We start from the raw sequence: 27,729 nt of genomic DNA, 5'->3' as shown, positions 1-27,729 counted from the left end.
TTACTGATTCAAAACGGCTGAATTTTTATTTAAACTGACACTCTGCTGGTCACACCACAGTGACCACACCACAGTTGACAGCACATCCAGTGGTATAATCTGCTTTGCAACTCTCTATTCCAGAGCCCATAGATCAGGGGGTTAAAACACTGGGCAAAGGCAAAGACTCCAAAAAGCACCAGATTTAAAGCAAAGAAAAACACTCCACACATCTTTCCCAAACCAATGAATAACAGAGTTGGTATTACATGCAAGCCCAGCTGCACTAAATGAATAAGGACTGTTTTCCTTGCTTTGATATTTGACCTGTTAAAATGACCAGCCCGTTTCCCTTCTTTGTATATCAGGGAGTAACTTACAAGAATGATGGACAGAAGAAGGAAAAGGAAAACCATGCCAATGGCTCTGGCAGGAATGCCATTCAAGACCACTGGGCAAAGGGGTTCAGATTTTAAAAGAGCAATCTGAGTAGGGCCAGTGCCCTCTATGAGGAAGAGGCAAGCATTCTTCAGTATAATAATGAGCCAAGTCCCAGCCAGAATCTTATACTTGACAGAATCTATAAAGGACACAGAGGTCAGGGGCCAGCAGATCACCAGGTACGTGTGGGCAGCCATCAAGGCCAGAGTGAAGAGGATCCCTTCTCCAACACTCAGCTGTGCCCCAAATACCACCCAGCACACCAGGACGGGGCTGTTGGCCAGGAAGGCTCTCATCCCTTGGAAAACCACCCCCAGGCCACAGTAGGAGGAGATGCACAGCAGGTGGTGACAGAGGAGGATGTATCGAACCTCTTTCCTCAGTTTTGAATTCTGTAATACGATGGTGATAATGATGACCGTGATGAGCGTGGCGAAGGAGAAAGCCACCACGTACACGGAGGCCTTTACAGTTGCTTCCAGCCTCAGCCAATCTGACATGTTGCAGTGCTCAGAAGACACGTTCATGGTCTTCAGAGCAACCTGGCTCCTGCAGGAGAAAAGAATAAGAAAGAATGAACCTGTGTTAAAGTTTCTCACATGGTTTTCTGACTCTCTGACCTTGCATACAGTCCCAAGGAACAGGCTGCCCACTTTTCACTATAGGCGATGACAACTTTCAAGAGTATTGACATGGACCAAAGAAAGGAGAGAAGTCATCTGCTGTCTCACTTCCTCCAGACCTCCCTCTCCTCCATCAAAGTTGATTGGACCGGGAGTGAGGGAGTATCTGTCTTGGGGAAAGTTGTTCTGCAGACCCTGCTGAGTCTATCAGAGTCTGTCTCTTAAAAATCCAACCCAAGGATTCTCAGAGAACGTAGTCTGAGAGTGATGTTGTGTAATTGACCTGTCACTCATGTTGGAGTGTAGACAAGAGGAAGAGAGAGACAGAGAGAGGTTGGAGAGGAGCAAAGTGGAACCACAAAAGCCCTTGCAAGACAGAAAGCAACCTGGGTTTCTGAGTCCACTAAGATGCCTTGCATTTTCTGCCTTGGGTTCTAAAAATATCACACCCCCCTGGATTATTTGAGCTATCTTAAATAGGTTTCTGTTCCTTTACTTTGGCTCCTAGAGAGTAAAATATATAAAATGGACCCTGACAAGGCACAGTAAATGCTAGAGGTTTCCTAAAGGGCAAGTCACAACAGAGATAATGGCAAGTCACAGCTAGGCGAGTTCCTGAGAATTGCCAATGCCGAAGCACCTCATGAAATCCCTTACTGAAGGCATAAGTTTTTTCCTACATACTGTGTTGTCATCGTTTGTGGAAAATTTGCCCTGTTCTGATGGATTTTTGTGCCATTGTCACACTGTTGAACTCCAGGCTTTTATTCTCTGGATTCTCCAGTTCTTCAGAGAGGACTAGAAATTGTAATGGTCATTGTCAGGCTTTATTTTAGCTGCAGATTTTTCCATCAAAATCTTACCCTAGAACCTGTCAATTATAAACTGGAAAATGCACACCTGCCTGCATTAAATGCCTCCTCCTTAATCCCTCGCTCCCAGAGTATACAGAGCACCACCAGAGAAATGGATAGCCCCCATAGTGACTGTGTGAAGACCCCGGAGAGGGAACACTACCCCTAGCCTGGGGGAATCACATGAACTGAGCTCAAGCCTAGATTTGCTGCCAGTGAGGAATATGACTTTGGATGCTGAACTCACATTACTTCTCTGGTCCTGGGTTCCTTAAATCACAGCCAGGCAGCATCACCAAGCTCTGCATCCTTTCTCTCTACAGACACAGAGTCAATCTCACACACATCCTCAAGGGCCCTGGAGTATCTGGGCTTGTACCTTATTCTTGAGAACAAGACTGCCCCACCTCTACCCCTAGAACGTTCTCATCTTATTCCCCATCTCATTAACCTGAATAGAAACCCTGGCTCTCTAGACAGGCCTGCCTTGCCTTGCCAGGCCCCCTCCCAAGACCTGAGACCCAACCTCTGATCCCTTTAGGGAGAGTGAAGGCTTGCTGAGAGGACTACGGACAGACTAAAGCCAGGACTAGATTTGAAGGGCCTTGATACCATTCTAAGAGTTCAGATTCATTTTGTAGGCAATAAGGAGGCTTGCGTGATTAAAATTAAGAGCAGCACTTTCTCCAAGTTGGAAGCTAATAAGATATGCCCACTTCTGCTTACAGAGAGGTATTTGATAGGAACTCTAAAGAGCCTCTTGATGAAAGTGAAAGAGGAGAGTGAAAAAGTTGGCTTAAAGCTCAACATTCAGAAAACTAAGATCATGGCATCTGGTCCCATCACTTCATGGAAAATAGATGGGGAAACAGTGGAAACAGTGGCTGACTTTATTTTGGGGGGCTCCAAAATCACTGCAGATGGTGACTGCAGCCATGAAATTAAAAGACGCTTACTCCTTGGAAGGAAAGTTATGACCAACCTAGACAGCATATTAAAAAGCAGAGACATTACTTTACCAACAAAGGTCCGTGTAGTCAAGGCTATGGTTTTTCCAGTAGTCATGTATGGATGTGAGAGTTGAACTATAAAGAAGGCTGAGCACAGAAGAATTGATGCTTTTGAACTGTGGTGTTGGAGAAGACTCTTGAGAGTCCCTTGGACTGCAAGGAGATCCAACCAGTCCATCCTAAAGGAGATCAGTCCTTGGGGGTTCACTGGAGGGATTGATGTTGAAGCTGAAACTCAAATACTTTGGCCACCTGATGCAAAGAAATGACTTATTTGAAAAGACCCTAATGCTGGGAAGGATTGAGGGCAGGAGAAGAAGGGGACGACAGAGGATGAGATGGTTGGATGGCATCACTGATTCAATAGACATGAGTTTGGGTAAACTCCAAGAATTGATGGACAGGGAGGCCTGGCGTGCTGCAGTTCATGGGGTCGCAAAGAGTCGGACCTGACTGAGTGACTGAAATGAACTGAACTGCTGAGCAGGGGGCTTCCCTGGTGGTTCAGACAGCAAAGAATCAGTCTGCAATGAATGAGACCTGGGTTCGATCCCTGGGTTAGGGAGATCCCCTGGAGAAGGAAATAGCAACCCACTCCAGTTCCTGCCTGGAGAATTCCCACGAACTTGGCAGTCTACAGTCCATGGAGTTGCAAAGAGTTGGATATGACTGAGCAACTAACTCTCACTAACACTCACTCACTCTGCAGAGCAGGCAGCTTGCAAGGCAGAAATGTGCTCAGTGAAGACAGTACAACCATAGCAAAGAGCTTCAAATACTCTTTTAAACACATAAAATCTCCAGGAAAGGAATTTGTGGTGACAAAAATGGAAAAATAAATATCTTTTTTTGAGCGGGAAAAAAAAAATCTCCAGGAAAGCTGCAACTCTGCAAAGTCAGCTAGGGCAATAATATTAGCTTTAATTTATTTATTAGACTTCAAGAAGATCAACAATTTATTCAGGATCATGCAGCCAGAAAGAATCTCCCAGTCTCCAGATTCATATTTCCTTCTCGAAGGTATATTTGCATATCAAGAACCCACAACTACAAAACCCATATAATCAGCCCTCATCTCTACATACAACCTCCACTTAATGACAGTTCTTAAAGTCTTTTCCTTTTGGAGTTTTAAAATGGGAATAACTGTTTCCTTCTAGCCCAAAGTGCTACTTTGGCTTCAGTTTTGAAATAAGAGAGTTCAGCAAAGAATTATGTTATGTCCACAACAGTCCTGAAAAAAAAATCAGAATCAGCTGTCACCCCTCCCTACCCAAATCCTGTAGGAAACAGATGTGTGCGAGGGCTGGAGTGGGTCCATACAGGCCCAGAGAAGCACCTGGGTCTTGTCCTAAGAGCCCTGCTTAGGACCAACCCCTGAGGGCAACATGCCACCCTCAGCAAGAGACTGAATCCACAAATGGATATAGCCAGATCATATACAAAAACACAGCTCTCACCTACCACCTGCAGCACCCTGCCCAACCCAGAACCTGCACCTGGGAATTTCTGAAGGAGGAAAAGTCTCCGCTCTCTGAGAGGGAGACAGGCTTTCCTTCCTGGGTGCCCACTGTAAGTTGGGCAGCGTCTACCAAGACTAGGGCCAGTGTCAGACTTACTGCCAAGGAGAAGGCCTCATTTAGCTGAAAACAAACTTCAGAAATGATCTCAGCAGCTAATGGCTGCTGATAGAAGGCTAATGAGAAAAAGTGAATGCTTCCAGAATGGCCCCCAAAACCTTCCCAAATGATGAGACCTCCTTTCCCACAATAAACCTACAACCTTCTCTTTAAACATGTCTTCCCCTTTGCTCTAATTGCAGCCTTACTTCTTTGGTGCTTTAAAAATCACTTCAGTCTGTGAAGCTTGTGTGATCGCCTCTGTTTTTCTTCTCCAAGTGGGCAGGAAGGAAGGGAGGGAGCCTGTATTTACTGAACACCGGGCACTTGACATCAAGAATAAGCACTTAGTACTAGCTGTGAGTGTTCACCATCTGGTAATGGCTCCCAGAGGTGACATGGGGAACTGCGTGAAATCACAAAGCCATGAAGGTATATCTTGTGACTTCTAAAGACAGGAGAATCACATATTTTTCTAGTGAGTGCTTTCCCACGCAGTTAACTTTTGTTAACCTGCCCCCCCCCCAACTTTTTTTTTTTTATAAAAAAGGAAATCCTCTAGCTTCCTTCCCCAATTTTTTTCTGATTAAAACTTTGATCTACAGACATTCTTCTAAGCACTGCTAAGATTCCTTAATCTAGCGACCTTGTTTTAATAGAAACATGACCTTTCCTTAATGCTCAAAAACACTTCCTAAAAAATGACATGCACCACACACCTACTGACAATTAATCTTTGACAAAGGAGGCAAGAGAAAAGACAGTTTCTTGGGCAAGTGACTTTGGGAAAGCTGAACAGCTGCATGTAAATTAATGAAAGTAGAAAACTCCTTCACACCATACATAAGGTGGCTTGCAGACTTAAATATAAGTAATGACACCATAAAACCTCTAGAAGAGTCATAGCGATACTTTCTTAGGCTGCTCTCCCAAAGCAAAAGAAATAAAAGCAAAAATAAACGAGGGAATTTCATGGGGGTCCAATGCTTAGGACTCCAAACTTCCACAGCAGAGGGCATGAGATGATCCCTGGTAAGGGAACTAAGATCCTACAAACTGCACTGCACAGCCTACCCTCCAAATTTTTTTAAAAATAATAAACTAATGACACAATCAAACTTCTATGCATTTGCCAGCAGAGAAAACCGTAAATAAAATAAAAAGACAACCTATGAACTGGGAGAAAATATTTGCAAACCATGTGACAGATAAGGGCTTAATTTCTAAAATATATAAACAGATCATACAGCTCAGTATAAAATAAACAAACAAGCCAATCAAAAATAAGCAGAAGAACTAAACAGACATTTTTTTCAAAGACGCACAGATGGTCAACAGGTATGTGAAAAGATGCTCAGTATCACTAATTATTAAAGAAATGCAAATCAAAACCATAATTATTTGCCTCACACAGGTCAGAACAGCCATCATCAAAAAGTCTACACATAACAAATGCTGGAAAGGATGTGAAGAAAAGGGCTGCAAACTGGTGCAGGCACTATGGAGAACAGTATGGTGCTGGTTTAGTCGCTAAGTCCTGTCTGACTCTTGCGATCCCCTGGACTGTAGCCCGCCAGGCTCCTCTGTCCATGGGATTCTCCAGGCAAGAATACTGGAGTGGATTGCCATTTCCTTCTCCAGGGACTCTTCCCGACCCAATAATCAAACCTGGGTCTCCTGCGTTGCAGGCGGATTCTTTACCAACTGAGCTATGAGGGAAGCCTGGAGAACACTATGCTGTTTCTGCTGCTGCTGCTAAGTCGATTCAGTCATGTCTGACTCTGTGCGACCCTATAGATGACAGCCCACCAGGGTCCTCTGTCCCTGGGATTCTCCAGGCAAGAATAACAGAGTGGGTTGCCATTTCCTTCTCCAATGCATGCATGCATGCATGCTAAGTCTCTTCAGTTGTGTCCGACTCTGTGTGACCCCATGGACAGCAGCCCATCAGGCTCCTCTGTCCACGGGTCTCTAGGCAAGAGTACTGGAGTGGGTTGCCATTTCCTTCTCCAGGGAGAACACTATGGAGGTCCCTTAAAAATCCAGAGTTGCCATATGATCCAGAAATCCCACTCCTGAACATATATCTGGAAAATACTTACTATAATTCAAAATAATATTAACCCATGCATCCAGTGTTCACTGAAGCACTATTTACAATAGCCTAGACATGGATGCAACCTAATGTCCAGTGACAGATGAATGGATAAAGAAGATGTGGTATATATCTACAAGGGAATATTACTCATCCATAAAAAAATAATGAAATACTGCCATTTACAGAAACATGGGTGGACCTAGAGATTATCATATTAAGTGAAGTGAGGCAGAGAAAAACAAATATCATGTGATACTCCTTCTACATAGACTCTAAAAAGAAATGATACGAACAAACTTATTTATAAAACATAAACAGATTCACAGACACAGGAAACAAACTTGTGGTTACCCAAGGGGAGAGCAAAGGAAGGAGATAAATTAGGAGTTTGGGATTAACAGATACACACTGCTATATATAAAATAGATAAGGCACAAGGACCTAGTGTATAGCACAGGGAACTATATTCAACCTCTTATAATAGACTATAATGGGAAAAAAACTTGAAAAGGTATACACACACAAACACATACACATAGACATACATGAATCACTTTGCTGGGCACCTGGAACTAACGCATCATTGTAAATCTACTGTACTTTAATAATAATAAAAAAAGTTTGCACTCACGTCTTTATTGAATACCTTGAGATTTTTGAAACACCAGGCAGCCCATTCACAAGGGCAGGTTGAAACAAATCTCCAGACCTGGAATATAAATAAATATTCAAGAAGTATTGGAAAGAAGGTTGCCATAAAAATGGTGATGAAGCTCTTTCATTTTATAACTGAGACATTGATAGATGTGTGTGATCCAACTTATTACAGTAATGATGATATCTGTTTGAAAAAAGAGGACACAAATTAATGACAGATCTCATTGTACTATGTACATCTATGTACTAGGAAAACAGAAATAAAGCATGGGGGTCATTCCAGAATTTCAGAAAAAGATTATGCAATGCTAACTATAATAGTAGCATATGAAAATAGCATTTTCATAAATCATAGTAATGAATGTAATTATTGTATATTCATTACTTAAGTAATGAATGTATATGAAATTAAGGTACACTGGTTAAAATAAAACAGGCATTCAATTCTACTTGGATGGAGCTCTCTGCATTGACATGGGACTAGCCAAGGAACAAAACTGGTAAAGATGAACAGTTACTCAATTAGATAAGATCAGATCAGTTGCTCAGTTGTGTCCAACTCTTTGCAACCCCATGGATCACAGCACGCCAGGCCTCCCTGTCCATCACCAACTCCCGGAGTTCACTCAGACTCACGTCCATCGAGTCAGTGATGCCATCGAGCCATCTCATCCTCTGTCGTCTCCTTCTCCTCCTGCCCTAAATCCCTCCCAGCATCAAAGTCTTTTCCAATGAGTCAACTCTTCACATGAGGTGGCCAAAGTACTGGAGTTTCAGCTTCAGCATCATTCCTTCCAAAGAAATCCCAGGGCTGATCTCCTTCAGAATGGACTGGTTGGATCTCCTTGCAGTCCAAGGGACTCTCAAGAGTCTTCTCCAACACCACAGTTCAAAAGCATCAGTTCTTCAGCACTCAGCCTTCTTCACAGTCCAACTCTCACATCCATACATGACCACAGGAAAAACCATAGCCTTGACTAGACGGACATTTGTTGGCAAAGTAATGTCTCTGCTTTTGAATATGCTATCTAGGTTGGTCATAACTTTCCTTCCAAGGAGTAAGCATCTTTTAATTTCATGGCTGCAGTCACCATCTGCAGTGATTTTGGAGCCCAGAAAAATAAAGTCTGACACTGTTTCCACTGTTTCCCCATCTATTTCCCATGAAGTGGTGGGACTGGATGCCATGATCTTCGTTTTCTGAATGTTAAGTTTTAAGCCAACTTTTTCACTCTCCACTTTCACTTTGATCAAGAGGCTTTTTAGTTCCTCTTCACTTTCTGCCATAAGGGTGGTGTCACCTGCATATCTGAGGTTACTGATATTTCTCCCGGCAATCTTGATTCCAGTTTGTGTTTCTTCCAGTCCAGCGTTTCTCATGATGTACTCTGCATAGAAGTTAAATAAGCAGGGTGACGATATACAGCCTTGACATACTCCTTTTGCTATTTGGAACCAGTCTGTTGTTCCATGTCCAGTTCTAACTGTTGCTTCCTGACCTGCATACAACTTTCTCAAGAGGCAGATCAGGTGGTCTGGCATGCCCATCTCTTTCAGAATTTTCCACAGTTTGTTGTGATCCACATAGTCAAAGGCTTTGGCATAGTCAATAAAGCAGAAATAGATGTTTTTCTGGAACTCTCTTGCTTTTTCCATGATCCAGCGGATGTTGGCAATTTGATCTCTGGTTCCTCTGCCTTTTCTAAAACCAGCTTGAACATCAGGAAGTTCACGGTTCACATATTGCTGAAGCCTGGCTTGGAGAATTTTGAGAATTACTTTACTAGCGTGTGAGATGAGTGCAATTGTGTGGTAGTTTGAGCATTCTTTGGCATTGCCTTTCTTTGGGATTGGAATGAAAACTGACCTTTTCCAGTCCTGTGGCCACTGCTGAGTTTTCCAAATTTGCTGGCATATTGAGTGCAGCACTTTCACAGCATCATCTTTCAGGATTTGGAATAGCTCAACTGGAATTCCATCACTCCACTAGCTTTGTTCGTAGTGATGCTTTCTAAGGCCCACTTGACTTCACATTCCAGGATGTCTGGCTCTAGGTCAGTGATCACACCATCGTGATTATCTGGCCCTTACAAATAGCTGTGAAAAGAAGAGAAGCGAAAAGCAAAGGAGAAAAGGAAAGATATAAACATCTGAATGCAGAGTTCCAAAGAATAGCAAGAAGAGATAAGAAAGCCTTCTTCAGCGATCAATGCAAAGAAATAGAGGAAAACAACAGAATGGGAAAGACTAGGGATCTCTTCGAGAAAATCAGATACCAAAGGAACATTTCATGCAAAGATGAGCTCGATAAAGGACAGAAATGGTATGGACCTAACAGAAGCAGAAGATATTAAGAAGAGATGGCAAGAATACACAGAAGAACTGTACAAAAAAAAAAAAAAGTTACTCAATTGGTTGGTGAATTCCAATTGCCTATGCGCATAGATCAAGAGCTGCAGATATTCAGAAACCAACACAGGCCACGGCTCTGGGATTAGGGGGTTTACACAATCCTGAATCTTCTGGCAGGTAGTAAATAATTGGCCTTTCTCCTTTCCTGCCTCTCTGGATGCCAAAGGTCAATACGATGTCTATAAACCACAAAAAGCAAGCAGCAATCTAAATACTGCTGAGAAAATGATTCTCAATACTACTTCTCAGCATCTGAAAGGATTTTTGTCCTTGGTCTATCAGTTTCTATTAATAACAAGAGTTCACCTTGCGGCATTTACTTTTGAAATATGCTAAAGCTATCTTTTTAATTTTTTAAACTAATTTATTTACTTTAATTGGAGGCTAATTACTTTACAATATTGTGGTGATTTTATTGTTACATTGTTGCAATTATTAAGCTAGTTGCAAGTTAACTTACCTGTATATGACTTTAACATTATTAAAGCTTATAAAATAACATACAACAGCCACAATGGTGAATTTTGTGTTTGCTAGCAGGCAGTCCTCCACTCCATAGTCCATAGTTTCCTTTCTTTGCACAGTTACGATAATTGCCCCATCCTAAGCAATAAACACACTCCTTCTGTCTCAGATGACCACGCCTGGCTTTAGCAGTGAGCTGGATGTTTTATCAGTACAATCTTGGCAAAGTTGCAATCAGCAGCTTTCATGAAATGCTTTGGTTTTGTCTCTCTGATTTGGCCTTGGGGATGATCGTAAACTTTCTGTCAGATTGAATTTCATTACCCCAAATTAAAGTACAACTGAATTTTAACTAGTCTTACTAAGCTTTTTTTGTATGGTGTGATGGGTTTTATGGAAAAATAACTCCTTAGGCTTTGAAATCTACATATAATAAACAGTGCTGTGTTAAAATAGTTCTTATTTAAAAAAAAAAATTATTTAAGGCATGTGAGATCTTACTTCCCTGATCAGGGACTGAACCTGTGCCCCCTGCAGTGGAAGCTTGGAGCCTTAACTACTGGACCAGGAGGGAAGTCCCAGTATTCTTATCTTTATCAGATATCTTTGCACCATTCATATTATACATGTCACTCAAAATCAACTCTCTAGACCTGAAAAATGTATTAACTATAAGATTTTAAACAAATCTAATAATTGAAAGTGAAAATTCATGGACTGTCTTAACTGTTTCCCTGTTCTGAGAACTTGGAATCATTTATGAGAAAGGTGGCCAAAACATGGACAAGTTTCAAATATTTTACTTTGAAGAATATATATGAAACCACAAACCTTTAAAATAAAGACAGGTGAGTTCCTTTCTCTTTTTCCCAAAAGGAGGTTCTAGAGAAGGTATTCTTTCTTCTCTTGCATGAAAAATCAGGGTGGGAGATGTTGAGATGAATCCCCGGCACTACAGACATGAGGCTAGCAGGGAAAACCTCCTAGAAAAAGTAAGGGCATCAAACCTTTAACAACCCTATTTGAGGAAAACAGAAACTTGTAAAGAATCCTTCGATCTGTGCATGCATGCTAAGTCGCTTCAGTCATGTCCAACTCTTTGCAAGTCTATGGATCGTAGCCTGCCAGGCTCCTCTGTCCATGGAATTCTCCAGGCAACGATATTGGAGTGTGTTGCCATGCCATGCTCTCCTTCAGGGGATCTTCCCAACCCAGGGATCAAACCCATGTCTCCTGCATCTCCTGCATTGACAGGTGGGTCTTTATCACTAGCGCCACCTGGGAAGCCCAAAGAAGGCCTCTAGGAAACTACAACTGCTCAAAAAAAAAAACCAAAAAAAAAAACAGGCTGGCACTGTGGACAGGAGGTGAGGGCAAACCTGATAAAGACAAACTTACAGATGATACAGAGGAAGAATCAATCAGGAAAGTGCCTGGTTTAGGAAACACATGAAGGGCACAGTTAGCTAGATCTAGATACTGGCCAGCTTTAACTAAGAGGGTTTCCAAACCTTCAGGATGCAGACATGGAGAAGCTACCTCCTCAAGGAACAAGGAGCAGTCATCACAGGGATTCTCCATGTGCAACACACCTGGATGAATACAAGTGCAGGATGCAAGGCCTTCTGGCAAGTGAGATGAAAGTGTAAGTCACTCAGTTGTGTCCGACTCTTTGCAACCCCATAGATTCTATATGGAATTCTCCAGGCCAGAACACTGGAGTGGGAAGCCATTCCCTTCTCCAGGGGATCTTCCCAACCCAGGGATCAAACCCAGGTCTCCCACATTGCAGGTGGATTCTTTACCAGCTGAGCTACCAGGGAAGCCCTGGCAGGTGAGGCGGGGCGGCGGGGGTGGGGATGCCTTAAATAAGAATACAGTGGCTGAGATGAATACATACAACTGGTTCTTCCCAATAAATGCACAGCTGTGTCACTCTGGTCTAGTCAGCCTTGCACCAGCACTCAAAGAACCTTCCAAGATAACTCTAAATTTCCAACCTTCCCTTTCCCCACCTCCTCAACCACTTAAACTATCCATATCCATGGCCTCCAGGAACCTATCCATTGGGTCCTTGTGCACGTGTGCTGCTGTAGCAAACTCTGCCAGAACATCAGGCTCCATCACCATTTCCTGGTTATTGCCAGTTTTACCCTACTTGAGTATTTACCTTGTTTCAGACTGTCAGCCTGCCCCACTCACAAATGTGTGTCTGCCACTCTGTTTAGGTCTTGACTTTCTAGATTCCTGGTCTCAGAACAATGAATATTATTTCTGGATGAAGACTGATGCCCACATGTGACCACTTGCTTTTTTTAGAGTTACCAGTGATGCCATATAAATCCCCACCTGGTCCCCAGGGAAATGTGACCTGGTCAGAAGGCAAATGTACCTACCGGAGGAAGTGCAGTCTCCAGATCAGAGGATCATAGGTGATAATAGAGATGAGCCAAAATGACTTACAAATAGATGGGAAAAGAAGAGAAGCTAAAGGCAAAGGAGAAAAGCAAAGATATACCCATTTGAATGCAGAGTTCCAAAGAATAGCAAGGAGATATAAGAAAGCCTTCCTCAGGATCAATGCAAAGAAATAGAGGAAACCAATAGAATGGGAAAGACTAGAGATTTCTTCAAGAAAATTAGAGATACCAAGGGAAAATTTCATGCAAAGATGGGCTCAATAAAGGACAGAAATGGTAGGGACCTAACAGAAGTAGAAGATATTAAGAAGAGGTGGCAAGAATACACAGAACAACTTTACAAAAAAGATCTTCATGACCCAGATAATAACGATGGTCTGATCACTCACCTAGAACGAGACATTCTGGAATGCTAAGTCAAGTGGACCTTAGGAAGCATCACTACAAACAAAGCTAGTGGAGGTGATGGAATTCCAGTTGAGCTATTTCAAATCCTAAAAGATGATGCTGTGAAAGTGCTGTACTCAATATGCCAGCAAATTTGGAAAACTCAGCAGTGGCCACAGGACTGGAAAAGGTCAGTTTTCATTCCAATCCCAAAGAAAGGCAATGCCAAAGAATGCTCAAACTACCACACAATTGCACTCATCTCACATGCTAGCAAAGTAATGCTCAAAATTCTCCAAGCCAGGCTTCAACAGTATGTGAACTGTGAACTTCCATATGTTCAAGCTGGATTTAGAAAAGGCATGGGAACCAGAGATCAAATAGCCAACACCCATTGGATCATCAAAAAAGCGAGAGGGTTCCGGAAAAACATCTACTTCTGCTTTATTGACTATGCCAAAGCCTTTGACTGTGTGGATCACAACAAACTGAAAACTCTAAGAGACAGAGATGGCTTGCTGATAAGATTAAAGTGTCCCTTTGCATAACATTAGGAGGTGACTAATTTGATCCTGGCAACGTAAACCATGGAAACCATTCAGCGTATTTGTGGGTTCAGCAGAGGATATTGTAATAACAGCTGAAAACAGATAACGTAAACCATGGAAACCCTTCAGTGTATTACAGTATCCTCAGCAGAGCTGTAATAACAGCTGAAAATAAAAGGATTCCTGGGGCTTCCCTGGTGATCTAGTAGCTAAGACTCTGGGCTCCCAGTGCAGGGTGACCAGGTTTGATTCCCAGTTGAGGAACTAGATTCCATACACCACAACTAAGAGTTGCATGCCACAGCTAAGACCTGGAATAACCAAATGAATAAAAATAAATATTTTTGAAAAAGAAGAAGAAGAAGGATATTTGTTCCCTGGGAAGCAGAAAAAAGCAAAGGCCAACACCAAAGAAGCAAAGGGGCCTTGATTACTGTAATATCCTGATCCACTCAACAAGTACCTCCCACAAGCTGAGATATTCACAAGGCTGCCACAGTATTATCACTGTATTCAATGAATGTCTACCATGTGCCAGAGTACTATGTAAAATGTTTATACTTAGCTACCTGGAAAAAGACAAAATTGCAGGGCAATTAGGCTTTTGAGCCACAACTTCTGAGACTGTACTCTAGGGCCTGTGAGCCTCAACTACTGAAGCCCATGTGCCTAGAGCCTATGCTCTGCAAAAAAAGAAGCCACTGCAATGAGAAGCCTGTGTACCACAAGGAAAAGTAGCCCCCGCTCAGCGCAACTAGAGAAAGCCCGAGTGCAGCCATAAAGACCCATTGCAACTAAAAATAGTAAATAAGTAAATAAAATTAATTTTAAAATAAAACAACATCCCACTTATGAAAAAAGAAAAATAAGACAGAATCCCTATGTTTGTGAAGCTCACAGTCTTTTAAGGAAAACAGATATGTAAGCAAATAGTTTTAATACTATGAGTTAAGAGGTTTAATTCAAAGTGTCATGGAAATCCAGAGGAGGGAGTCTAATCTTCCCAGAAGCATCAGGGAAAATTCTCATAGGCAGCGCCCCTAGAAATTAATAAGGATTCATCCATTCAACTAGCTGGACTTCCATTCATTCATCATGGATGTGTGGAGCACTTCTGATCTTTCTACTGAACAAGACAAGGTTCCTCCCTGAGTGGTACTTATTTAATCCATTCCTGTGGGAGGGAGTGGATGACATTACCAGGAGAAACACAGAATGTTCCCTTCAGACCACCCAATATCCACCCTCTGGCCTCATTTCCTCTCCCACATATATTTTCTGACTGAGACCAGAGTGCCTTGACCTCTCAAACGGGAGCATTTTAATCCTTTTGGTAAGTACAGCTCTCACCATGACACAGAATTGCCAATTCGTTTCTTCCCATCTCAGTGAGAATAATTCTGGAAGTGCAGGATCAGATAAAATCAAGTTTGTGAAAATGCAGAGCTGAGAATCAATTTCAAGCAGAAATAGAAGTGAGTCATGGGACACCCAGGCTGCCATGAGCTTTCCTTACCTTCTTTCACCAGTGGAAGTCTCTTCTGCCAGTGGAACAAGTTCTCTTTTCTAGGATAAAGTACATGGAAGAGCAGCAGGAGTTTCTTCATGAATTGTAGGAAGAACTCCCGATACCCAGCATCTAAGAGAAGTGAAGCCAGACATGTACTCCACTTTGATTTCTCCCTACACCCTGAGTCTTCAGACCTGGGGCCCCTTCTGTGGTGCCTACAGCCAGTATCGCACTGTGATTCAGGGTGCCGAGAATGCTGAGGACTCTCTAGGGTGGCCACTTCCTGAAGGAACACTCAGCACCCTCTGTCCAAGAAGGAAGTGGGGGAACAGGGCCAGCTCCTCCCCTTCTGTGCACAGAGGCTCCTCTGCAAAGAGACACACGTGCTCTGCACCCCATATGGTATTGGGACCCCCCTTCATAGTGCCTAAAGGTGACAAGTGAAAATGTCTCTAGAGAAAGCTAAAATATTTCTCACCCTAACATTAGGGAAAAATTCTAACCACTGGAACCAGTGGTTTCAAACCAGACTAACCTTCAAAGATCTCAAATTACGCCTTTCGAAATGACCGCAATTTCATAACAGAGGCAAGAGAAAGACAGTTAGAAACTTCTGCAAAGCACAGTTGGTACCACTGTGAAAACTCATAGTTCCTGTTTGCCAACACGTCTGCTTTAAATCTCTCAAGCAATTAATTGCATTGCAAGTGTTATGTGTCAACTTTTCCTTATGTTTAGAGTTTTCATTTTTAAAATTTATTCAAATCATGCATGCATGCAGTCAAAACTGAAAAATGCAGACAGACCTAAAAAGCAAGATTTTTAATTCCTTATATTCCTGCCACTTGAAGATAACCTCTGTTGGCACTTCGGTGTATAGACATTTTTCTGTGTTTAGGTGGATCTTGGTGTAAACCTCTCAACACACATTCCATGCCGCACCCTTGTGGAACATTCACACAGTTTTGTTGGGATTTGCCCACTCTCAGCCCCCACGTAGATCCTAATTTGACTAAACGGAAGTACGATCACCTCATGCTCTTGCCACAGTGTTTTAAGGACCAGCATCTAACCCAGACCTAAGTCATCAATACAAAGCTCTTCCCTGACCATAAGGAAAGTCACGTGATCAAGATGATCCAATTAGAGGGAAGCCTAGGACTCTTGCTAAAGGGTGGGGCAGAGGTAGGGGAGACACTCACTCACTCCTCTGGGTTTGGATTCAGAGACCTGGGAGCTATTGGCAGCTCTCTTGCCTCCACCAGACAAACCAGCTCTCAGGGGAAGTAGATGCTTCAGAGGTTAAAAAAGAGAGAGAAAAAGAAATTAGGTTTTCAAAGAGCTTTCAGAGCTGCTAAGTTAAGATAACACCCAAATCTGTCTTACTTCTGGAGTCACTAGGTAGATGAACCAATAAATTTGCTTGTTGAAATCAGTTTAAATTGAATTTTCTGTGACTTGTAACTGAGTGTATCCATCTCGATATTTTTATAAAAGCGAGGCCATATTGAACATACTGCTTATAACTTCCTATTTAAAAATATGTCATAATCATCATTCATTTTCAAGATAAATATGCTTTTACAAAATTATTAATTGCTTCAGAGTAAACTGTTGTATGGGCAAATATTAAATTAAATATCTAATCCCTTATTGTGAGGTATTTATGTCATTTCTAGGTTTTTCCATGTTATATAAACAATTCTGTGTTGAGTCTCCTAAATATTAGAAAACACAGTTATTTCCCCAGGACACGTTTCTAACGTAGGATTTCTGAATCTGTCCTTTTTGACAGATTTTTGATTCATATTGCCAGATGGCTCTCCCAAAAGGTTATTTTATTTATATTTCAACCAACAGAGCATGAGAATGCCAAAAAAGCTCCCTCGCTTCTCCCAGCCCAGAACACTCAACATACATAAAGTTTCAACACAAAGACTCTGTGTGATAAATAGTAATCCATTGCTGTTTTAATTTGCATTTTTAAAAACCATATACAGAGCTTGGAGGATTTTTCCCTTATATTTATTTGCTTACAGTATTTCTCCTTTTCTGAGTTGTCACTGATATCCTTTGCCCATTTCAACTAGAGCATTTCTTTATTTCTTCCATATGTGTAGGAGCTATTAATATACTGAAATTACTAAGCATTGACCTATTATATATGTTGCAAATAGTTTTCATGGCACACCACGTGCCTTTTCACTCGCATATGGTATTTTTGATGGTTCTGAAGTTTTGAATTTTCGATTATCAATCCTTCCCTTTGCTGTTTCTGCCCTTTCTGTGTCATTCTTTAATCAGAGAACTTGCAGTCCTCCAGCCTCAGCCTCTGCTCATAAAAATGATCTGGCATGATCACGCTGATGCTCAGGGTGCCCGAGATTCTGTCCCGTTGGGAGACAGTCGGGAAGCTGTCTGCATCCCTCCATCCCTGACTGCTTCTTCCTGCCTCCCTCGAAGACGTGGTTTGTGATTAAAGTACAGCCGGCAGCGTGAGAGCTGATGAGATGCGTGCAGCTTCAAGGTTGTTGTCTTTAGAAAGGGAAATGTGTTCTCCTTAGATTTTTGCTTCTTGCTTAGGTTGGAGTGAATTACTGACAGTAATCCTACAAATGAGTACAATACCTAGGAAGTTCAGAACTACAAGCCAGGAGGCTCCAGGGTCCCCGACACTGGGGAATGTCTGTATCTCCTAGACTATTAACACTTAAAACTGGACTGTTTTGTAAATGAGAAATGAACTTTTGTTAGGTGTGAGCCACTGTATTGGGTCTTTATTAGTCAAACCCATATTCTAAATTAAATGGTAATGCGTGACCCCATTTTACACACATACATACACAGACTCAATGCACATGAATTTGAGTTAACTCCGGGAGATGGTGAAGGACAAGGAAGCCTGCAGTGCTGCAGTACATGGGGTCACAGACTCGACACAACTGAGCAACTCAACAACAATACACAATCACTCACACCAGCATAAGAGAAGATAAAGAAAATGACATATCAAACTGTTAACAGTAGTTCAGGGAATGAGACTGTTGGAATTTGCCGGTGGGGGCGGATTATGAATTTTTAATCCAGGTTGTTTTGACTCAATAACTTACATTACCCAAGGTGGTTAAACACTTTCTTTTAACAGCTCCTTTTCATGTAAAGTCACAGCCCTAGACAGAATGGGTGGAAGAAAAGTGTAACTGAGGAAAGGGTACAAGAATATGACAGGTGGAATAGTCTAATTCTAATAGAATTGGTTGAGTCTGGAACTATATCTTTAATAATGAATGGAGAAGGCAATGGCACCCCACTCCAGTACTCTTGCCTGGAAAATCCCATGGATGGAGGAGCCTGGTAGGCTGCGGTCCATGGGGTTGTTAAGAGTCGGACACGACTGAGCGACTTCACTTTCAGTTTTCACTTTCATGCGTTGGAGAAGGAAATGGCAACCCACTCCAGTATTCTTGCCTGGAGAATCCCAGGGACGGGGGAGCCTGGTGGGCTGCCGTCTATGGGGTTGCACAGAGTTGGACACGACTGAAGCGACTTAGCAGTAGCAGCAGTGTATTTTATAACTACTATGGACCAATATTCAATGATATCATCATATTTCTTTTTAGATTTCCATTTTTATCTTTTTTAAAGGTTACCAGGACTTTCTACTGGATTCTAAGATATAACATATAATATGTATCTCAGCAGGGCTTCTCTGGTGACTCAGATGGTAAAGAATCTGCCTTCAGTGTAGGAGATCTGGGTTCAATCCCTGAGGTGGGAAGATCCCCTGAAGGAGGAAATGGCAACCCACTCCAGTATTTTTGCCTGGGAAATCCCATGGACAGAGGAGCCTGGCAACTTACAGTCCATGCGGTCACAAGCAGTCAGACATGACTGTGTGACTAACACTTTCACTTTCACACATGTATCTCAATGCATAATGTTCTCCTTGTAAAAGGAAAAACATTCCAAATCCTTTCAATATACATGTGACAAAAGTTCTTGTATTTTAAAAAAATTCCTTGTAAATTTTATTCATTCACCTGCACCTATAAATATTTAAATAAGCTATGTTTTTAAAATACATATATTTGTCAATCTCTCAAAGAACAGGGAAGCCTGGCGTGTTGCAATTCATGGGGTCGAAAAGAGTCTGACACGACTGAGCGACTGAACGGAACTGAACTGAACTGAACACCCATAGAAAAAAATCCAGAAGGATACACAGCAAATTGATAATAATGGTTATTCTCCAGTAAGGGTATCAGGTTACCTTTGGGAGAAGGGAGAGCTAGAGGAAACCGACTTTTTTTTACTGAAGAGTAGTTGATTTACAATATTGTCTTAGTTTCTGGTATACAGCAAAGTGATTCAGTTTTGTATATATATTCTTTTTCAGATTCTTTCCTATTATAGGCTATTACAAGATATTGAATAAAGTTCCCTGTGCTACATTGTAGGATCATTGTTATCTATTTTACATATAGTAGTGCATTTCTGTCAACCCCAAACTTCTAATATATCCCTCCTCTTGCCCCTTCAGTAGCCATACATTTGTTTCCTGTGTCTATCAGCCTGTTTCTGTTTTGAAAATAAGTTCATTTGTATCATCGTATAATTTTTTTTAGGTTCTACACATAGTAACCTCATATGGTATTTGTCTCTGTCTGACTTACTTATGATAATCTCTAAGTTCATCCATGTTGCTGCAAATAGCATCATTTCACCCTTTTTACAGATGAGTAATATTCCATTGTGTACATACACCATATCTTCTTTACCCATTTATCTGTCTGTGGACACTTATGGTGCTTCCATGTCTTGGCTATTGTAAATGGGGCTGCTATGAACATTGGGATGCATGTATCTTTTAGAATTAAAGTATTCATTTTTTCTAGATTTATACCCAGGGGTGGAATTTCTGGATTCTATAGTAGTTCTATTTTTAGTTTTTTTTTAAGGAATTTCCATACTGTTTTCCACAGGGGTTGCACAAATGTACGTTTCCACCAACATCTGACTTTTTGTTGGTTTATATTGCTTATATTGTTTGTACTTTTATAATGAGGCTGAATTCATATTTTGAGTGCATAATGGAAAACAGTACAAAAGTTTTAAACAAAGATTAAGAAAAATAAACCAACAAATTCTTTAAATGAAGAATCTATAGCTTATACATTTTCCAGGACTGTGTTTTAGCAGTTTGATAAGATATTAGATGATTTCCACTGCATATAACAGAAAACTCCAATGCAAATAGACTTGACTGTCCTCAAGATCTTTTTCTCACCTAACAAGGAAGCATCCTTATTGGCTCCAAGGTTGGTTGGAGCCTGGCTCAGCGTGGTTGTCAGGATCCAGGGTCTTTCTCTCTTTGCTTCGTCATCCTCTTCATGTTGGCAGTTTGGCCTCATTCTGGTTCCCCTCATAAGATGACCGCAGCGATTCCTGGCATCATATCTAGACATCACAACATCCGGAGAAAGAAAGGGGCCTCTCTTCCTGTGTCTTCTTAGGACAGAGATACTGTTCCCAGAACTCTCAGACCCAATTTCCCTCCAGCCTCACGGCCAGAATGGAGTCACAAACCCTTTCCTGAACCCATCTTTGCAAGAAGAGGGGAATTACCCTTTGACTGATCATCAACCATGAGAGATAAACATACCAGAACTGAAACTAGCAATGAGCCTTCCAAAGACATCTGTTCATTCCTGCAAGTCACATGGCGTGGCCAAGTGAAAATAAAAAACGAACTATCTGTTCATGGGTATGTTCATAGATCAGAAAAGTTAATATTGTTAATTTCTCCCCAAATTTATCTATGTGGTCAATGCAATTCTGAACAAAACTTAGCAGGCTTTTTAAAAACAGAAATTCTAAAATTCTTTTTATTTTTACTTTAAGTTTTTAAAAATTCTTTTTAAAAACAGGAAGTTGATTCTAAAATTTATGTGGAAAATCCAAGGACCTAGAGTACACAAAACAACTTTGAAAAAGCAAAACAAAGTTGAAGAAATAACACTACTGAATTTTTTTTAACATCATGTTATTTATACTGACTTCAGTTAGGTTGTTAGGATTTTTGTTCTAAGATTTTTTAGATGTGGATCATTTTTAGTCTTTATTGCTTGTTTTATGTTTTGGTTTTTTGGTCTCAAGGCCTGTGGGGTCTTAGTTCCCCGAACCAGGGATTGAAACTACATCCCCTGCATTCGAAGGCAAAGTCCTAACCACTGGGCCACCAGGGAAGTCCCAACACTGTTGAATTTTAAGACTTACTATAGGAGCTACAATAATTAAGATAATGTGAGATGAGTGTGCCAGTAGACCTAGACATCAGTGGAACAGAGTAGAGTCCAGGAAAAGACTCATACATATGTGGCCATTGTAAATGGAAATGGAAAGTAAATGTAAAAGTAAATGGAAAGTATCTTCAATAGTGCTGCAGTATTTATTTATTCATTTATAAAAATAATGAACTTTGACTTGTACCCAGAATCATAAACAAAATTCAACTTGAATGGATCATAAACCTGAATATAAAACCAACAACATTACAATTTACAGGGGGAAAAAAAGGAGAAAAACCCTTGCCACCTTAGGTCAGGCAATTATTGCTTATATAGAACATGAGATGCTCAAACCATAAAATAAAAATTGCATGATTTTTTCCAGTATCTAAAACTTCTGCTCTCTGAACTCTTACAACTTAACAATAAAAAGACAAGTGTTGTTTTTTTTTTTTTTTTAAGGGCACAGTACACCACCCTGATGGCAGAAAGCAAAGAGGAACCGAAGAGCCTCTTGATGAAAGTAAAAGAGGAGAGTGAAAAGCTGGCTTAAAACTCAAGATTCAAAATACTAAGATCATGGCATCGGGCCATCTCTTCATGACAAGTAGATGGGAAACAAGTTCTAACTGTTCCTTCTTGACCTGCATACAGATTTCTTGGGAGGCAGGTAAGGTGGTCTAATATTCCCAACTCGTGAATAATTTTCCAGAGTTTGCTGTGATCCACACAGTCAAAGGCTTTGGCGTAGTCAGTAAAACAGAAGTAGATGTTTTCCTGGAACTATCTTGCTTTTTCCATGATCCAAAAGATGTTGGCAATTTGATCTCTGGTTCCTCTGCCTTTTGTAAATCCAGTTTGAACATCTGGAAGTTCAAGGTTCACATACTGTTGGAGCCTCGCTTGGAGAATTTTCAGCATTACTTTGCTAGTGTGTCAGATGAGTGCAATTGTGCAGTAGTTGAACGTTCTTTGACGTTGCCTTCCTTTGAGATTGGAATGAAAACTGACCTTTCCAGTCCTGTGGCCACTACTGAGTTTTCCAAATTTGCTGGCATAATGAGTGCAGCACTTTCATAGCATCATCTTTTAGGATTTGAAATAGCTCAACAGGAATTCCATCACCTCCACTAGCTTTGTTCGTAGTGATGCTTCCTAAGACTCACTTGACTTCGCATTCCATGTTGTCTGGCTCTAGGTGAGTGATCACACCACTGTGGTTATCTGGGTCATTAAGATCTTTTTTGTATAGTTCTTCTGTGTATTCTTGCCACCTGTTCTTAATATCTTCTGCTTCTGTTTCATTCACTTCAGAATGAAAACCATAATCAAAGAAAACTAACCAAACTGATCACATGAATCACAGCCTTGTCTAACTCAATGAAACTATGAGCCATGCCATGTAGGCCACCCAAGATGGACATGTCATGGTGGAGTGTTCTGATAAAACATGGTCCACTGGAGAAGGGAATGGCAAACCACTTCAGTATTCTTACCTTAAGAACCCCATGAACAATATGAAAAGGCAAAAATATATGACGCTGAAACATGAACTCCTTAAGTCGGTAGGTGCCCAATATGATACTGGAGAAGAGTGGAGAAATGACTCCAGAAAGAATGAAGAGATGGACCCAAAACAAAACAATGCCCAGTTGTGGATGTGACTAGTGATAGAAGTAAAGTTTGATGCTGTAAAGAACAATATTGCATAGGAACCTGGCATTTTAGGCCCATGAATCAAGGTAAATTGGAAGTGGTCAAACAGGAGATGGCAAGAGTGAACATCAACATTTTAGGAATCAGTGAAGTAAAATAGACCAGAAAGGGAGAATTAATTCAGATGACCATTGTATCTACTACTGTGGGCAAGAATCCCTTAGAAGAAATAGAGTAGCCATCGTAGTCAACAAAAGAATCCATAATGCAGTACTTGGGTGCAATCTCAAAAATGACAGAATGATCTCTGTTTGTTTCCAAGGCAAACCATTCAATATCACAGTAATCCAAGTCTATGCCCCAACCACTAATGCCAAAGAAGTTGAAGTTGAATAGTTCTGTGATGATCTACAAGACCTTCTAGAACTAACACACAAAAAAGATGTTCTTTTCATCATAGGGGACTGGAATGCAAAAGTAGGAAGTCAAGCCTGTTATTTATACCTGAAATGACAGGCAAATTTGGCCTTGGAGTGCAAAATGAAGCACAGCAAAGGCTACAGAGTTTTGCCAAGAGAATGCACTGGTCATAGCAAGCACCCTCTTCCAACAACACAAGAGATGACTCTACACATGGACAGCACCAGATGGTTAATATTGAAACCAGATTGATTATATTCTTTGTGGCCGAAGATGGAGAAGCTCTATACGGTCAGCAAAAACAAGACTGGGAGCTGACTGTGGCTCAGATCATGATCTCCTTATTGTCAAATTCAGACTGAAATTGAAGAAAGTAGGGAAAACCACTAGAACATTCAGGTATGACCTAAATCAAATCCCTTGCGATTATACAGTGGAAGTGACAAATAGATTCAAGGGATTAGATTTGATAGAGTACCTGAAGAACTTTAGATGGAGGTTTGTGACATTGTACAGGAGGTGGTGATCAAGACCATCTCTAAGAAAAAGAAATGCAAAAAGGCAAAATGGTTGTCTGAGGAGTCCTTACAAATAGCTGTGAAAAGAAGAGAAGCAAAAGGCAAAGGAGAAAAGCAAATATATACCCATCTGAATGCAGAGTTTCAAAGAATAGCAAGGAGAGATAAAGCCTTCCTCAACGATCAGTGCAAAGAAATAGAAGAAAACAATAGAATGGGAAAGACTTGAGATCTCTTCAAGGAAATTAGAGATACCAAGGGAACATTTCATGCAAAGATGGGCACCATAAAGGACAGAATTACCATATGATCCAGCAATTTCATTCCAAGGTATATACCCAAAAAGCATATGTCCCCCCACATAAACTTGTGCACCAATGTTCATAGCAACTTTATGTATAATAGCCAAAAAGGGAAACAACCCAAGTGTCCATCAACTGATAAACAAATGAAGTAGGTTATAACTCTACAGTGAAATGCTATTCAGCTTGTAAAAGGAATGATGCATGCTACAACATGTGTGAATCTTGAACACATTATGTGAAGTAATAGAAGCCAGAAAACAAAGGCCGCATATTGTGATTCCATTTATATAAAATATCCCAAATAAGCAAATCTAAAGAGACAAAGTAGATTAGCAGTTGCCAGGATCCAGGTGGAGGAGGGGACAAGGAGTGACCGCCAGTGGGTCTGAGGTTTCTTTTTAGATTAAAATGTCCTGTAGATAGTGATGGTGGTTGTAAGATTTTGTGTATATACTAAAAACAACTGAATTGTATACTTTAAAACAGAATTTTAGCTCCATTTTTAAAAAAGAAACAGATTAAAGAGAAAAAAAAAAAAACTTCTAAGAACAGCTGAGTCCCTTTGCTGTCCACCTAAAACTATCCAAGCGATGTTGTTAGTTGGCTAAGCTCTGATACAAAATTAAAAGTTTTAGAGAAAAACAAAACCAAAAAACTTCGGCTCTTTGAAAGACATTAAGAAAAGGGTAGGACAGAGACTGAGAGAAAATATTTTCAAAGCGTGCATCTGATAAAAGAAAGGTAACCAGAATATAAAAGATCTATCACAATTCAGAATTTAATAAGAAAACAATTCCATTTTTAAAATTCATTTGAATACTTTACAGAAAAGAGGAAAGGCCAATGAGGATATGAGAAGATGCTCAGCACCAGTAGTCATGAAGAAAACGTAAGTTAAACTACAGTGAGACCTATTACACACCTGTTAGAATATCTAAAATTACAGAGGGGAGACTGACAGTACCAAGCACTATCAAATACGTGAAGCCACTGAAACTCTCATCCTCTGCTGGTGACCATGTGATATAGTACAATCAGCTTGTGAAACAGCTTGGTAGTTTCTTTAAAAGTTTATACAGTTACGGACTTCCCTGGTGGTGCAGTGGATAAGAACCTGCCTGCCAACTCAGGGGACACGGGTTCGATCGCTGGTCTGGGAAGATTCCGCATGCCATGGGGCAAATAAGCCCATGCACCAGAGCCACTGAGCCAATGCTCTAGAGCCTACCAGCCACAGCTGCGGAGCTCAGGAGCCACAGTTACTGAAGCCTGTGTGCCTAGAGCCTGTGCTCTGCAACAAGAGAGGCCACCGCAACAAGAAACCTGAGTACCACAATGAAGAGTAGCCCCTGCTCGCCGCTAGAGAAAGTCCTTCCAAAGCAAGGAAGACCAAGTACAGCCATAAATAAATTAATTATTATTTTTTTTACAAAATTCATACAGCTACCATATGATCCAGCCATTTTACTCTAGATGGTAATCCAAGAAAAATGAAAACACGTGTTTACACAAAAAACTATACACAAATGTTCATAGCCGAATTTGCCTAATAGATAAAAGTGGAAACAATACAAATGTCCATTGATTGGTGAATGGATGAACAAATCTTGGTACAGAGTATAAGTCAGCATAAGAAGAAATAGTTAAGCTATATACATACCTACGCACACAATGTGAGTAAATCTCAGAAGCATTATGTCAAGTGAAAGAAACAAGACACAAAAAGCTACCAAATGCTTAATTCCATTTTTATGATATTCTGCAAAACAATACCATATGGAGATACTCCAAGACTGTAGAGACAGAAATCAGATTAGCAGTAGCCAAGAATTAGAAAAGAAAAAGGGGTAAAGAAAAAGATGCCTACAAAGGGGCAGAAGGAAAGTTTTTTATTCGGATAAAACTGTACTATTGTTTCATTGTTCTGGTGATTTTACAACTGTCAACATTTGTTAAAATTCAGAGAACTGTATGTTTTAAAGGGTGACTTTTTTACTGAATGTAAATTATACTTCAATAAATCCATTTTTTAAAAAAACTAACCATATTATCTTAATCTACCTCCTCTCTCTAAAAAAAAACTAATGCAACTTATTATTATTTTTAATGTGAGGAGATTACCATAAAGAAAGAATGCCAGGTAGCTTTATTTCCTCAAAAACTTACAGTCTTCATTTTCTTTTTTTGTTAATTTTATTGGAAATCAACCCTGAGTATTCATTGGAAGAATTGTTGCTATAGCTGAAGTTCCAATACTTTGGCTACCTGATGCAAAGAATCAACTCATTGGAAAAGATCCTGATGCTGGTAAAGACTGAGGGCAGGAGGAGAAGGGGCCAACAAAGGATGAGATAGGTTAGATAGCATCACCAACTCAATGGACGTGAATTTGAGCAAACTCTGGGAGACAGTGGAAGACAGAATAGCCTTGCAATCTGCAGTCCATGCGGTCCAAAGAGTCAAATATGACTTAGTGACTAAACAACAGTTGGAGTATAGTTGTTTAGTCATGTGTATACAGCCATACGTATACATATATTTCTTCTTTTCTTGGATTTCCTTCCCATTTAGGTCACCACAGAGCACTGAGTAGAGTTCCCTGTGCTATACAGTAAATTCTCATTAGTTATCTATTTTATACGTATTAGTGTATGTATATGTCAATCCCAATCTCCCAATTCATCCCCCCTTGGTGTCCACACATTTATTCTCTTCATCTGTGTCTCTATTTTGGCTTTGCAAATAGGCTCATCTGTACCCTTTTTTTTTAGATTTCACATATACAGATTAATATATCTGTTTTTTCTCTTTCTGACTTAAATCATTGTGTCTCTAGATCCATCCACATCTCTGCAAATGAACAAGATGAAAAGACAACCCTCAAAATGAGAGAAAATATTTCCAAATGAAGCAACAGACAAGGGCTTAATTTTCAAAACATACAAACGACACCTGCAGCTCAATATTAAAAAAAAAAACAACTACCCAATCAAAAAATGAGTGGAAGATCTAAATAGACATTTCTCGAAAGAAGACGTACAGATGGCCAAGAGGCACATGAAAAGATGTTCAACATCACTAATTATTAGAGAAATGCAAATCAAAACTACAGTGAGGTATCGTCTCACACCAGTGTGTTCATCATAAAAAAATCTACAAAAAATAAATCCTGGAGAGGGTGTGGAGAAAAGGAAACCCTTTTCAGTTTCTGTGTGTTAGTCACTCAGTCGTGTCTGACTGTTTGCATGGGCTGTAGCCCACCAGGCTCCTCTGTCCATGCAATTCTCCAGGCAAGAATACTGGAGTAGGTTGCCATTTCCTGCTCCAGATCTTCAGTTTCTAAGACACAGTTAAGCACCTATGAACATTCACACAACACCAACATTGTAGACATTTTTAGCAACAGACTACTTACTTTTTTTGAGAAAGAAATTAGCTTTGCTAGGACTGTCTCTCTCTCTTCCTCCAACCTGGACACACTTGTTTTAAGGCTGGCAGCCTGGCTGCTAGTTGAGAGGAT

General features: G+C 40.6%; 1 protein-coding gene across 4 annotated transcripts; it reads right to left on the bottom strand.

The window, feature by feature from the left end:
- LOC133230286 (uncharacterized) lies at nt 1-27,729 on the bottom strand. 4 transcript variants are annotated; one of them, XM_061387489.1, is made up of 4 exons: nt 27,625-27,729; nt 10,990-11,141; nt 7,256-7,333; nt 1-969 (listed from the first exon to the last, which is right to left on the bottom strand). In XM_061387489.1, the coding sequence occupies exon 4, from the start codon at nt 945-947 to the stop codon at nt 30-32; it is 918 nt and encodes a 305-aa protein (XP_061243473.1). In that variant the 5' UTR covers nt 948-969; nt 7,256-7,333; nt 10,990-11,141; nt 27,625-27,729; the 3' UTR covers nt 1-29. The 4 variants fall into 4 exon arrangements, with proteins under 4 accessions (XP_061243473.1, XP_061243493.1, XP_061243463.1 ...); XM_061387509.1 differs by lacking the exon at nt 27,625-27,729 and adding an exon at nt 15,030-15,394 and having other exon boundaries at nt 7,271-7,333; XM_061387479.1 differs by lacking the exon at nt 27,625-27,729 and adding an exon at nt 15,030-15,391.

This window comes from Bos javanicus, chromosome 2, assembly GCF_032452875.1.
Source record: "Bos javanicus breed banteng chromosome 2, ARS-OSU_banteng_1.0, whole genome shotgun sequence".
In the NCBI taxonomy this organism is placed as follows: Eukaryota; Metazoa; Chordata; class Mammalia; order Artiodactyla; family Bovidae; genus Bos; species Bos javanicus.
The sequence above is the reverse complement of the archived record's forward strand: the minus strand, read 5'-3'. Positions and strand labels throughout refer to the sequence as shown.

Bases quoted from the DNA above. Each gene is read 5' to 3' on its own strand.
- LOC133230286 (XM_061387489.1), bottom strand. From the start codon at position 947: ATGAACGTGTCTTCTGAGCACTGCAACATGTCAGATTGGCTGAGGCTG.